General features: G+C 50.1%; 1 protein-coding gene across 8 annotated transcripts in view; it reads left to right on the forward strand.

Moving 5' to 3' along the window:
• Nucleotides 1–13,924, forward strand: part of LOC109553917 (collagen alpha-1(XIII) chain) — an 83,266-nt gene that overhangs the window by 52,314 nt on the left and 17,028 nt on the right. For 7 of the 8 annotated variants that reach the window (XM_070782193.1, XM_070782195.1, XM_070782192.1 and 4 more), the window contains 8 exons: nucleotides 875–919; nucleotides 1,291–1,443; nucleotides 1,982–2,080; nucleotides 3,399–3,443; nucleotides 7,504–7,545; nucleotides 8,514–8,540; nucleotides 9,464–9,544; nucleotides 13,461–13,496. In XM_070782193.1, the coding sequence (XP_070638294.1) occupies nucleotides 875–919; nucleotides 1,291–1,443; nucleotides 1,982–2,080; nucleotides 3,399–3,443; nucleotides 7,504–7,545; nucleotides 8,514–8,540; nucleotides 9,464–9,544; nucleotides 13,461–13,496 (528 nt within the window). The remainder of the gene's footprint in view (nucleotides 1–874; nucleotides 920–1,290; nucleotides 1,444–1,981; nucleotides 2,081–3,398; nucleotides 3,444–7,503; nucleotides 7,546–8,513; nucleotides 8,541–9,463; nucleotides 9,545–13,460; nucleotides 13,497–13,924) is intronic. The other variant, XM_019954224.2, reaches the window with a different exon arrangement.

Raw genomic sequence — 13,924 nt, forward strand, 5'->3', positions numbered from 1 at the left:
TCTCAGGCTCCTGTAATTCACAGGCCCCTCTGTTTCGGCGAGGCCTGGGTCCAGACAAGCTCCTGCCCTAGCTGGACCCACAGCAGGGACCCAACCCACCATCAGAGCACGTAGCCCTTGAGCCCCTCTCCAGCCTCATGCCTCCCTCCATTCCTGCGTCCTTTTATCCTCTGCCCTCATCCCTGTGGCTTTTCTCAGAAAGCCATGCTCATTTGTCCTTCTGTCTTCTACTCATGAGGCCTTCTGCCCTAAAGTCCCTTCTTGTCTCCCGTACCTTTCAAAGTCCTCATATTTCAATCCCACCTCGAAGGCTGCCACCTCCTCCCTGAAGCCTTACCTGATCTACCAGGAGGAATTCGCTGCTCTTTCCTCTCAGCTTGCTTTGGTGGTGCAGCTGGTTATTTGCTGTGCTGTGCTTAGTCACTCAGTCATGTCCGACTCTTTGCGACCCCATGGACTATAGCCGGCCAGGCTCCTCTGTCCATGGGGATTCTCCAGGCAAGAATCCTGGAGTGGGTTGCCACGCCCTTCTCCAGGGGATCTTCCCAACCCAGGGATTGAACCCAGGTCTCCCACATAGCAGGTGGATTCTTTACCATCTGAGCCATGAGGAAAGCCCAAGAATACTGGAGTGGGTAAACTATCCTTCTCCAGGGGATCTTCCCTACCTAGGAATCAAACCGGGATCCACTGTGTATTAACCACAGGCCTTGGGCTCACAACTCTGCACTGGGGTCCTCGCCTATAAAACAGAGTCAATAAAAGTACATACCTTCCACCTGTGCTGAGGACACCTGATGCAGCAAGTGCTATGTTAATAAGAGATACTGTTCTCCTCTGGTCCGAGAGTGACCTTGGGTTGTTCTGGCTGCAGGGGGAGATTGGACTGCCAGGCCCTCCCGGACTCGATGGGGAAAAGGTAAGGACACGCCCAGACAAACCTCTAAAGATAGTCTTTGCCCTGGTGGTGAGGGTGCAGAAGGCTCTGGAGGGAGCCCGGGTGCACACCTTGTGAGGAAGGGAGGAGAGAGGAGGGGGGACCCGCCTGCAGAAGCCCCCCGATGCCCACTACTGGCCCCAGGAGGAGCCAGGCAGACCCACGCTGGGATGGGCCAGGGCTGGTGGCCAAGGCCCCTCAGATTGCCACAGGCAACTGCACAGACTCTCTGCCTGGTCCCATAAAGCACCAAAGAGCCAAGTCCTCTGGGGCCCCAGCACCCCTTTCTTTCATGTTCTTCCCCTCGATCCTCCATGAGTGTATCTAATATGTGTTGTTGATCTTTTCTCGAGGGACCTCGAGGCAAACCAGGAGATGTGGGCCCTCCTGGTCCCCAAGGCCCCCCAGGAAAGCCTGGGCCTGCAGGAATGAAGGGAGAAGACGGCCTCCCGGGGAGCCCAGGAGAGAAGGGGGAGAAAGGGGAGACGGGGCAGCCGGGACCACCGGTGAGCGCCAGGGCCCACCTAGCATGATACAGCTGTGTACTGTGCCAGGTGCAGCTGGAAACAGGGTTGGGAGCCGGGCACAGGGGCTCACCTGCTTTCTCCTCCAGCCTTACTTTATGAAAGCTAGTTTCCTGCCTCAAGAGACCTGGGTCCTGCTCTGTCACCTCCCATTCGCAGGAAAGTCACTGAGCCTGGCAGAGCCTCAGTTTCCTCATCTGTAAAATGGGGATGATAATGCCATCCCTGGATACCTCCCTGGGTTGTTGGGAAGATAAAGTTGTGGGTGTAAAACTGTCTCTTGGGACAGCATACAGAAGCCCTAGACCCAGGAGAGGTACAAACAAGGAACCTTGCCCAGGCCAGCTAGGTTTGACCTAGGAACCTTCTTTGGGCCTCACAGCTTCCTTCTGAGAAATGGACGGCACCCTAGACATCCGCTCTCGGGGGAAGGGGGTCCCACGTGCAGGCCGCAGCTTGTCCGCAGACCTCAGTGTGACGACCTGGCCCTTGATTAACAGAGATCTTTGTCAATCCATAGGGTCTAGACGGCCCAACTGGGGAGAAAGGAGAACCAGGTGACCAAGGGAGACCCGGAGCGACTGGACTTCCTGGCCCAATCGGGCTCCCAGGATTTATAGTAAGGCGAAGGGACTGAGCATCACGGTTGTCAGCAGACCTCTGCTGACGAGGGCAAGCAAGTGGGGTGTCCTGACTGCGGTCACCTGCCCAGCAGGTGCCTGGTGTGATGAGGCTGCACTGACCTCATCTGCCATCCCAGCCTGGGGACGGGAGGGTCCACTGGATGAGCAGCTGCTCCCTGAGGTGCAGACGGGTGTCAACAGGGGTTCCAGCTCCCTCTGCTCACAACATGATGGCCTCCCTCTCCAGGGGCCAACAGAGTTCAAAGGTGCCAGAACCTTGGACTTGGAGGAATTCTCCTCTTAGAAGTAGAAAGAATCTCAGAGGTCAACCAGTCTCACCTCTGACCCAGTGCAGGGGCCCTCAGAGGCCACTGACTGCCCACTCAACTGGGACAGGCAGGCAGCTGGTGGCCTCCTGCCATGTCCCCTCCAAACTGGAGGGAGTGCTCCCTATGTGGTGTGAGCGTCCCCCATCAACACGCTGTGGGCCTGGCTCTGCTTCTGGAACCATGTTTGCTTTCGGTAGCTGCATAGCAAGTCCCCACAAACTCAGTGGCTTAAAACAACACACATGTGTTAAGGCAGTTTCCATGGGTCAGGAGTCCAGGCACGGGGCCTCCGCCCAGTGCTTCTCAAGGCTGCAGTCAGGTTGCCATCAGCTGCATTCCCATTTAGCGCTGGGGTCCTCTTCTGAGCTCACTGCCGTTGGCATAATTCAGTCCTTTCTATAGTAGGACTGAGTCCCCCAGCTCCTACAGGTCACCTACATGTCCCAACCACACAGCCTTTCTCATAGCAGGCAGATCACATTACAATAGCTTGCTTCTTCAAGGCCAAGGCCAGCAGGAGTGTGTCAGTGCACGCAAGCAAGACAGAGGTGTGTGTGTGTGTGTGTGAGACATACTTGTAACATAGTCTTAACCTATCAGTTGTATAACATCTATATAATTTGTACCTGAGCTTATAACATAATCACAAGAGAGACAGACCATCGCCTTTGCCACAGGCCGTATTCTGTTGGTTAGAAACAAGTCCCAGGTCTATGCTAGGGTCTCTACCCTGTCGGATCCATGCAGAATATCAGCCTCTCCTCCCATGTGCTGTTAATAGGACCTCAGATTCAGGAAGCCGGTGGTCACAGGCCCCCGGTCCCGGTCTTCATCCTCAGGCCTGTTACCCGCCATAGCTTCCCAGGTGATCCTTGCAGACACCTGGACACAGCCTAGTCCCAGTCTGGTTCGTCACAGATTTGAGGGTGACTATCCCGGACTCCCCGAGTGCTGGCATCCACGCCGTGTTGTTTTGTGTCCACAGGGAGAGAAAGGAGAACCAGGGGAGAAGGGTGACCCAGGAATGGAGGTAGGTTGTGCCTGCTCTGCAGCTTGTGTCACGGGGCTTGTGACAGGAACCTCATCACACCACAGCCTCCAGTGGGCACAGCATTGCCGTGCTCTAGAATGAAACTCACGACTGCCTGGCACAGGAAGAGGGCAGGAAACAAGATTTCCTGAGCACTTCAGGATCGTTGTGAAGTTCGCTCCACTGGTCAAGTCCCTCAGTGGCATTCACATGGCACCTGCCAGGCTCCATTCCCAGTACTAGAGCCTGGAGACAGGAAGTAAACAGACCGCCCCTGTGCAGCAAACAATCTCCATTTGTGGGCACTAGAATGGCAGCAGCTCAGAGAGTCGGGTGAGCACCCCGGAGGATGGGTCTTTGGAGCAGCGTCTGTAGGAGTTTGCCCAGAAGCTCCAGAGGTAGGGTTTCCAGAGAGAGACAGTATTCGTATGAGAAGTGTGGTGGTGAAGGGGAAAGGAGAGAGCTGTGGAGTGAGAGGTAGGATGGAAGCCACCTTCTCGTAAGACAGGAAGGGATCAGGCTCAAGGAAAGAGCCAGGAAAGCAAGAGAAATCAAGGATGCATGAGGGAGAGGCTATTTGTTAGGAGAGCCTGCGCCACCCCAACACCACTGCAGAGACCCCCAAACCTTCTCAGTCCCCAGAGAAGTCGCCTCAGTCACCCTTCAGTGTCACCAAGCCCCGCCAGCATTTAGTAACCCAGACTTGATTATAGAACACGTGTGTTATTTATTTGGATAGCCTCCTAAGGAAATGCTCTGAAATTCAGGAAACACATAATATGCAAAAATGTTCCTTCCAGATGTATTTAAAGTACAAATTGGAAACAGCCTGCATTTCTAACAAGGAGGAAATGATTAAATAACTTACCGCAACAATACTAATGGTAATAATAGTCCCCATGTTGGAGAGTTTTTCTTATGCCAAGTCCTGCTCCAAGCCCCGGCTAGTAGGAACTCATTTTTATTCCATTCAGTGAAGAGCTGAATATATACATATATATATATATATATATATATATATATATATATATATATAATATCATCATAAGCATAGATACACATTTAAATACATTTTATGTATCAAGAGAGTGTAGAAGAAAATAAAGCAAAATATTAGCATTACTCAGAGATATTTATGCTTTTTCCTTCTTTCAATTCTCTTTTTCAATTAATTTATTTTTTTAATTTATTTTTAACTGAAAGATAATTGCTTTACAGAATTTTGTTGTTTTCTGTCAAACTTCAACATGAATCAGCCATAAGTATACATTCTTTTTAATTTACTATGTTAATGAATTTGTATTCCTTTAAAATTTTTAATACTTTAAATTATCACATAGTAAAATTGACTTTTATGAATTTTAGTATATGCATGATTTGTATAAACTGTACTCCCATCAGGATATATGATTTACTTGTTTATACTAAGAAAAAAAAGTAGTAAACATTTTTTTTTTAAGAAGGTAGAGTTTGCAAAGATTGCATTCCCTACAAGGTGACTATAGTATTGTGAAGCTAAAAGCTCCACATGGCCAAGGGACAACAGGAGTTCCCTGTCTGCCAAGTGCAGGGGCTCCCTTTGTGGTCACCTGGCAGGGAGTCCCCATGCTGGCCACACTCCAGGGGATTCTGTCCCTGGAAAGGTGAGGTGTCCAAGGAGAGTCCAGAAGCTGAAGTGGGGGACCCACTCAGAAAAGAGCAGGCAGGTCTCCTCCCAGCCTCTTGGGTAACTGACCGTGGACAAATGGATGTCCATCTTCACCGGAGACAGAACCTACCCGTCACAGCATCCTCCTCTGAGAGGAAGACCTCCCAGGGTTCCTTCATCTTCACTCTCCAGTCCAAATCTCTTCTACTTTAACCTACCTTCAAAGGAAATAGAGACCCACATTCCCCCTGCTGTCTGTTACCAACCTGGAGAGCTTTAGGAATATTCTTGAGAAGCATCTCAGTCTCCTTCCATTCCAGATAACCAATCTCTGTTTCTTTAAGCTAAAGGTCTCAAACTCAAACCCCAGCCAGGACCAAGCATGAACAAATGAATACAAAAGGTCTGGGTTCAAAACAATAGAGAGGGACTTCCCTGGTGGTGCAGTGGTTAAGACTCTGCACTTGCAGTGCGGGAGGCAGAGGTATACTCCCTAGTCAGGGAGATCGCACATGCTGCGTGGCACAGCCAAAAAAAAAAAAAAAACAATAGCAAAATCCAGTAGGGAGTGGTGAGGACTGGGGTAAACCGAAGAACTGAAGCCCCACCCAGTGGGGAAAGCGCTCCTTGAGTTTCAGGTAATTGTTGCCAGGCAAGAACAAGAACAGGTTCAATGGTATGTGAACCGTGAACCTCCAGATGTTCAAGCTAGTTTTAGAAAAGGCAGAGGAACCAGAGATCAAATTGCCAACATCCGTTAGATTATTGAAAAAACGAGAGAGTTCCAGAAAAACATCTATTTCTGCTTTATTGACTCTGCCAAAGCCTTTGATTGTGTGGATCACCACAAACTGTGGAAAATTCTTCAAGAGATGGGAATACCAAAGCACCTGACCTGCCTCTTGAGAAATCTGTATGCAGGTCAGGAAGCAACAGTTAGAACTGGACATGAAACAACAGACTGCTTCCAAATAAGGAAAGAAGTACATCAAGGCTGTATGATGTCACCCTGTTTATTTAACTTATATGCAGAGTACATCATGAGAAACGCTGGCCTGGATGAAGCACAAGCTGGAATCAAGATTGCCGGGAGAAATATCAATAATCTCAGATATGCAGATGACACCATCCTTATGGCAGAGGATAAAGAGCCTCTTGACGAAAGTAAAAGAGGGAAATGAAAGAGTTGGCTTAAAGCTCAACATTCAGAAAACTAAGATCATGGCATCCAGTCCCATCACTTCATGACAGATGGATGGGGAAACAGTGTCAGATTTTATTTTGGGGGGCTCCAAAATCACTGCAGATGGTGACTGCAGCCATAAAATTAAAAGATGCTTACTTCTCGGAAGAAAAGTTATGACCAACCTGCTGCTAAGTCGCTTCAGTCGTGTCCAACTCTGTGCAACCCCATGACGGCAGCCCATCAGGCTCCACCGTCCCTGGGATTCTCCAGGCAAGAACACTGGAGTGGGTTGCCATTTCCTTTTCCAATGCATGAAAGTGAAAAGTGAAAGTGAAGTCGCTCAGTCGTGTCCGACTCTTGGCGACCCCATGGACTGGAGCCCAGCAGGCTCCTCCATCCATGGGATTTTCCAGGCAACAGTACTGGAGTGGGGTGCCATTGCCTTCTCTGATGACCAACCTAGCATATTAAAAAGCAGAGACATTACTTTGTCAACAAAGGTCTGTCTAGTCAAGGCTATGGTTTTTTTAGTGGTCATGTATGGATCTGAGAGTTGGACTATAAAGAAAGCTGAGCACCGAAGAATTGGTGCTTTTGAACTGTGGTGTTGGAGAAGACTGAAAGTCCCTTGGACTGCAAGAAGATCCAACCAGTTCATCCTAAAGGAAATCAGTCCTGAATATTCATTGGAAGGACTGATGCTAAAGCTGAAACTCCAATACTTTGGCCACCTGATGCGAAAAACTGACTCATTTGAAAAGACCCTGATGCTGGGAAAGATTGAAGGCAGGAGGAGAAGGGGACGGCAGAGGATAAGATGGCTGGATGGCATCACTGACTCAATGGACGTGAGTTTGAGTAAACTTCAGGAGTTGGTGATGGACAGGGAGGCCTGGTGTGCTGCAGTCCATGGGGTAGCAAAGAATTGGACATGACTGAGTGACTGAACTGAACTGAACTGAAGAACAAGAGCCTGGGGCTGCCAGATTTTCTGGTTTTTCAAAAATGTCTAGAAGAATAGACATTTTGAGGCATTAGGTTTTTTTGTGTGTAGGGAAATGAGTTGTTGTGAGTTTCTGACCTGTTCTAAGCCTTCGTTTGGGAGGCTGTGTGCTGGTGGTTCTGTCTTCCCCCTTGCAACTCCAGCCACACCCCAGACTATGGCAAAGGCAGGGCCACTGAGAGTATAACAGGGGGTGGGCTAATCGTTTCCCTTTGGCTTCTAGGTTCCTGGGCCACCAGGGCCAGAGGGGCCTCCTGGACCTCCGGTGAGTTGGAAGGCTTGTCTGTGTTTCAGTTCACTGTGACTAGGCCCCTAACGTCCCCTCTCCATGGCAGTCACTGGGCTTAGCCTCAGCCTTAGGTCAACCATCGTCTATTTCCACGGAGGGATTTTCACATCCACGTGTCCCCTCCATGCTCCTCTTCCCTCCCACCTTAAACAGGCATCATCTCTGTGACACCAAGGAGCCTGGGTGTTGCCTGGTTTCCTGCAAAGAGTTGACGGGCTTGACAGCCCCGAGGTCTGGTCATGGACTCTGGTCCTTCCTTGCAGAAGTCAGAGTCACTCCGTTCCTTTGCTATCAGACTTCTGTTCTTCTCCTTCTATTCTGACTAACCAGCCAGCAGGATTAAAATAGAAAGTGACCCATTTAAAACTGACTCCACTAGGTTGGCCCTTCCGTAGTTACAGATGATAAGGCACCTTTAAAGGGACCCCTCTGCATTATACCTAGAGGATCCCTAAGCCTCCCCCCGGACCAATAGATGCTGGTGCCTGCCTCTGTGGGGTTCACAGTCCCCATGAGGATGGGTCACCCCATTGCCACTGGTACAAGTAGTAGCAGTAGCAATAATGGCAGTCACCAACATTTATTGAAACTTACGATGTGCCTGATACAATGCTAAGCATTTTGCACATATCAATTTATTTCACTTTTGCTTGTTTCCCTCTGAATCTTCCTTTCATGACACTGAGTATTTTCTCAGGAGTCAGCTGTGGGGGCCACGGAGCGATTCTCAGTTAGTACCTGGCTGGGGAAGCCTGGCTCAGGCCTCACTCCAGAAAGCCCCAGCAGACCCCCTTTAGCATTCCCTTCTATCTCCCCGAGGTGGGGATCCCAGGCCAGGCTTTATACCCTATGCCCTTGCCCTTTTGCGGTCCAACTTGTGGACAACGAGATTGACTTAACCAGAAATGCAGTTCTGAGGTGCCTTGTTTTGATTCCAAATGCAGGGGCTCCAAGGCGTTCCTGGACCAAAGGTAAGATGATGTCACATGGCAGCTGCTGGGTGAGGGGGTGGAGGAAGGAGCCCTGTCGGTAAAGACAGAAAAGCGAGGAAGTGCTTCAGAGGCAGACCAGCTGACCCCTTCCCTAGATGGAATTATGTGACACTTTAGCCAATGGGATAGAATTAGGACAGAATAAAGTCCTGCGGTCCCATTAACATCCATCACTGATGCTGGACAGGCTTTGGATTTAGAATTTTCCCATCCATCAATCCACCCTATAGAGTGACAGGTTAGATTCTTAGCAAATGATGAGATCCTTTTTCCATGTAACCTACCCAAGACCCTTCACTCACCCTGAAGTATAGGTGGGAGACAGAGGGCGGCAGAACATGGGACCCCTTCCTGGAACCAAGCCCATTGGACTCTGGCCTGGGATTCTCCAAACCCCCTCCCCCAACATCGCAAATGGATACAAGAGGCTGCAAACTGCTGGCATGGGGAAGCCTGTGTCTCCTGCACTGACATTCTTCGGGGGACAGTTTCTTTCCCTGATTAGTCTGGGAGACTCAGGGATCCAGTGGCGGCATTTCAGGCATTTGCCAGCCAGGATCCCCAGCGTCCCAGTTTTTCTGCTATGCAAATAGTCATCTATGCCAATGCCTGACCTGGAACTGATGTGAGTTTGTCTCCTCTCTTGCCATCCCCTTTCCCTTTGGGGACCTCAAAGTTACTACAGAGACACAAGGGATTCTAACATGAGCGGAGCCAGGCTAAGAATTCAGTGATTCCTGGAGTCCCCAGCCAGCCACCCCTGGATCAGCCACCTCCACCTCCTCCCTCCTCTGTCTGTCCCCCTCCCCACCATCCACCCCTGTCTCCGGAACCCTAGAATGTGAGGGCGAGTTGTCTGGGCCATGCTCTTCTGTGATCTCGCCCATCTCCCTTCCCTGCAGGGGGAAGCAGGACTAGACGGAGCAAAAGGAGACAAGGGCGTCCAGGGAGAAAAAGGAGACCGAGGTCCTCTGGGATTACCCGTAAGTATCGTGGACCCTACGCACTGGTGTGAGGAGCCCAGCCTGGTGGTCCTGAGGAGGTGCTGAGCAGGGCCCCTGGAAAGACCACTGGAAAACTCGAGGTTCAAAAGTTGTGAGCATCCCGGAGCTCCATGGGGTTTTGCTTTCCCACCTGGACTAGACTGTGGGCTCGAATTCTCTTGCTGAGGGCCTCCTCTGGGCTGGGCCTGGCCTAGGTTCTGGAGGATTGTGGATTTGAATAAGATAAGTCCCCACCCCCACCCCAAGGAGTACCCAGCTGGAGAACCAGAGGGAACCCAAGAACAGCCTTATTGTGCTCAGTCCTAATTATGCTCGTTTGAGGCAATAAAAATCTCCCTTTACCGGGGCCGAGCTTAGAGGACTTGAGAGTGCTGGGACAGTGGAGTGTTCTCCATCTCTCTCCTGCTTTCCCAGGCAGACTCCAGAGAGCCCCTGCTCTCTGCTCTTAAGCACTGGCCACAGCAAAAAGCTTGCAAAAAGTCAGATCTTCCTGTCCCAGCAGGCTAAGATCACTCACGTCTCGGTTCTCTGAGCTCTCTAATCTCAGCTAAAGGCCCCAGGTCAGGGTGGGGGCTGCTCGGCAGGCCTCTGCATCTCCAGATGTGGGGCCTGGGCTCAGTGAATTCCTGTGCCCCAAGCTCCAGTGGGAACCCCACTGGCCTGGTCACTGCCTTACCTGTCTCCAGGGAAGCACACGTCACCGCCCTCCCCAGAGCCCTGGGCTCCACCCTCCCTCACACCCCAGTGAGGTTGGCACACATTGTTTGTTTTTCAAGATCTGGAAGGAAACTTTAGGATTCCCTGTAATCATTTTATTAATGGGTCTGGAGAAAAAAGTGAGTCACTTGAATTCACAGATGAAGTCAATGGCCCAGCTGGGCCAGAAGCTGAGCCTCTACTGAGGCCACAGCCTTGCAAAGAGAGCTTTTCCCAGCTACTGGGGCTCCCTCTCTCCCGAGCACAAGGCCAGCTCCCACTCCAGGAAACTGTAAAAAAGCAGGGGAACGATAGGAAGCCCAGTTGCCCCAGCTTGGCAGGGCTAAAAGGTCTGGTTAATGTAATCACAGTGACCAAACAGCAAGAGCAAAAGGTATGATTACACCTCATTACTGCATCAAATGTGGGAATATTTAAGGAGCTGATTTCGCCTGACAGACTACAGTAACTGATGACTTTAGCAGACACTTTTCCCATGTCTTAAGCTGTGTCCAGAATGATTAAGTGTTTTTTACTATTAGAGAGACTTCCAGTCCCCCACTCAACCACAAACCTCTCCTTGTTCACTTTCCTGGCCCCAACGACCCTAGTAAACATTGGGGAATTCAGTCAGAGGTTGACATGAAGACCAAACAGGTAATATAAACAAATAAAGAGCCAGAGGGAAGACAAAGGATCCAACTGTCTTTAATTTTTCAGCTTTTGATAGAGACAAGGGAACAGAGAAGTACTTTTGCTGGCTTAGGAAAACAGCAGAGCAAACAATATTCATAAAAGACAATTAACATGGACTTCAGAGGGACAGTAAGGAGCAGTGGGGATTATGGTTCCTGGAAACCGTGTGTCTCTTCTTAAAAGGCCCAATCCCTGCTCAGTTCAGCTGACTTGCCTTAGGGGAGTGAGGGTCCAGAATTTCTGCATACTCTAACTTTTCTAAGGAAGCCAGACATCTGGCATTTGATGGAATATCTCATTTTCTAATATTAAGTCAAAATTATTTGCAATACTACAACCCATATAGAATATGTTAGTGGTCCACATACGGCCCCAAAACCTCCAGTTCATGCCCTCTGCTCCAAACCGCTCAAGATAACTCAGTATTAATCCTGCATAGAGGGATTTCCCTGGTCTTATAGTGGGTAAGAATCCGCCTGCCAGTGCAGGGGACACAGGTTCAATCCCTGGTCTCAGAAGCTTCCACATGCCCTGGAGCATGTACCACAACTATTGAGCCTGTGCTCTAGAGCTTGGGAACTGCAACTGCGGAGCCCACATGCCTCGACTACTGAAGCCTGTGAGCTTAGAGCCCATGCTCTGCAACAAGAAGCCACCACAACGAGAAGCCCATGCACCATGTTCTTCATTCTGCATAATGAAGAATAACCCCTGCTCACCACAATTAGAGAAGGCTCACATGCAGCAATAAATAAATAAATAAATAAATTATATACATATATATATACACACTGCATAGACAAGGTATATGGATGCTTAGCTCAAGTTCTATTTTTAGGCTTCACCTCCGTGTTTTAGTTCATACAGCAGCAACCTGTGTTTCCAGGCACATCCTACTGAGTTCTTCCTATTTACCCTGCAGAAGAGATTCTCCATGCGGGCTGTACACTGGAATCACGTGGAGATTTCAAGTGTGCTATTCCCCAGGACTCCCTCTTGGAGACTCTGTTTGAATTGGGCTGGGGTGGGCCCAGGCATCTGTATTGTTTAACATCACCCCCAGGAGATTCTGACGTGGTAGCTGGGGTTAAGAACCACAACTTTCTAGGCCATAAGCAAGATCAGTCCCAGGATTATGTGGTCCTAGGACTGAGAAGCAAGGCCCTGTGAAAAAGTGAAAGTGTTAGTTGCTCGGTCATGTCCAACTCTGCAACCCCATGGACTATAGCCCACCAGGCTCTTCTGTCCATGGAATTCTTCAGGCAAGAATGCTGGAGTGGGTAGCCATTCGTTTCTCCAGGGGATCTTCCCAACCCAGGGATTGAACCCGGTCTCCCACTCTGCAGGCAGATTCTTTACCATCTAAGCCACCAGGGAAGCCCCCTGACTGAGAAGCGAGGCCCTGAAGGATCCTACCACCTGATATCCTTCATCCAGGATGAAACAGCTCCCTTCCCCCCTCTTTCCTGGGGGTATTCCCCCACCTTTAAAATCCTGAGGCCTAGGCTCATTTCTGAGGCTCAGTTGGAAGCCATTCTCAAGAACTCAGTCTTCACTAGCCTAGAGTGTCCTAGCTACTCTCTCCCTGGCTGTCATGTCGGCATCATCAGCTCTCCTAGGTGGTTGAAGGAGCAGCATCATAGCCCAGCGCAGGAGCGAGAGCTCTAATTCCCACTGTCATATCACTGGATGCTGCCTAGTGAGTGGGTCTTAATAGCATCCCCCCTGCCAGCGAGTTTAATTCCAAGGGGTAAATGGCCTGAGACCTCTGTCCTAGGAGCAATCAGCTGCTCCTAAAGCCTCTTTTCCATAAAAGAGGTCCTGTCTGGGATAACATGAATGGATTGAGTTTGTGTTAAGCTTTGCCAACTGTAAAGTGCCAGAGAAATGTCAGGCAGCATGAGTATTATCATTCAAGGCCCAATTCCTCCCACCTAGTTGAAGCTGAAGTAGGCCAGCATCTACTGGATGTCGTAATCCAAAGCTGAGCCGCCTGGGTCCCCTAGTGTGGACTCACATCAGCAGGTGTGCAGAGGAGGCTGGGAAGACCATCCTTACTGGGGCCCCACCTGCCATGTCTTCCCCATGTAAGACTGGCCGTAGAAGGATGCACTTGCTCTGGTTCAGACACCTCTCCATGATTGTACTTTCTGTATCTCTTTCCCTGGAACACTGCAGCCTCTTGGGAGAGAGGTTTCTGAGAGAGGGTGAAAGGAGAGAGGGGAGCAGGGGGCACAGAGGATCGGGATGGCCGTCGGCACTGATCTCCATCCGGCTTGCTCAGCAGTTGGCCACACTGCACTCAGTGTCTCCATGTTTTTGTTGGTTTTCATGTGAATACATTACCTGTCCTCCCAAGCTTATTTCTCCCATTTTGTTTGATGACCAGCATTTATGTCTGTCCAGAGTCACTGCTTCACTCACCTCTCCCCTCCCTGGTCCCTTTTTCTCCCTCCCGTTCCTCCCTTCCCCTTCTTCTGGTCAAACTGTTCCCTTTGTCCAGGGAGCTTCAGGTTTGGACGGCAGGCCTGGGCCACCGGTGAGTGTCACTTCTCCATTACCCCTCCACCCACCCCCACCCCACCCCACTCCTGGCCTATAAGCCCTTTCATCTGTCTTGCTGTGGCCTTGTGTTTGTTTTTTTTTTTTTTTTTTTCAATAAATCATGGCTTATCCCACCACCGACACCAAAAAGTGACATCTGTGCTCAGTTCACAAGTGCTTATTCAGGCCTCTTGACCAAAGACCATAGGCCTTCATCTCCATTTCCCTGTTCATATATGCACACAGGGTCCCCACATCTGAGTTTCAAGACCACTGGATGTGGGGTGGGAGGCTGCTCCAGTAGCAAAGAATCTGTTCCTAAAGGAATGCTGAGTTCAGCCTGGGACTCAAGCCCTAGGGGTTTGGGCCGTGACTCATCCCCACCAAACACAACAGTGTCTGTATGTGCCCGTCATGCTGTGT

This window comes from Bos indicus, chromosome 28 (genome assembly GCF_029378745.1).
Source record: "Bos indicus isolate NIAB-ARS_2022 breed Sahiwal x Tharparkar chromosome 28, NIAB-ARS_B.indTharparkar_mat_pri_1.0, whole genome shotgun sequence".
Classification (NCBI taxonomy): Eukaryota; Metazoa; Chordata; class Mammalia; order Artiodactyla; family Bovidae; genus Bos; species Bos indicus.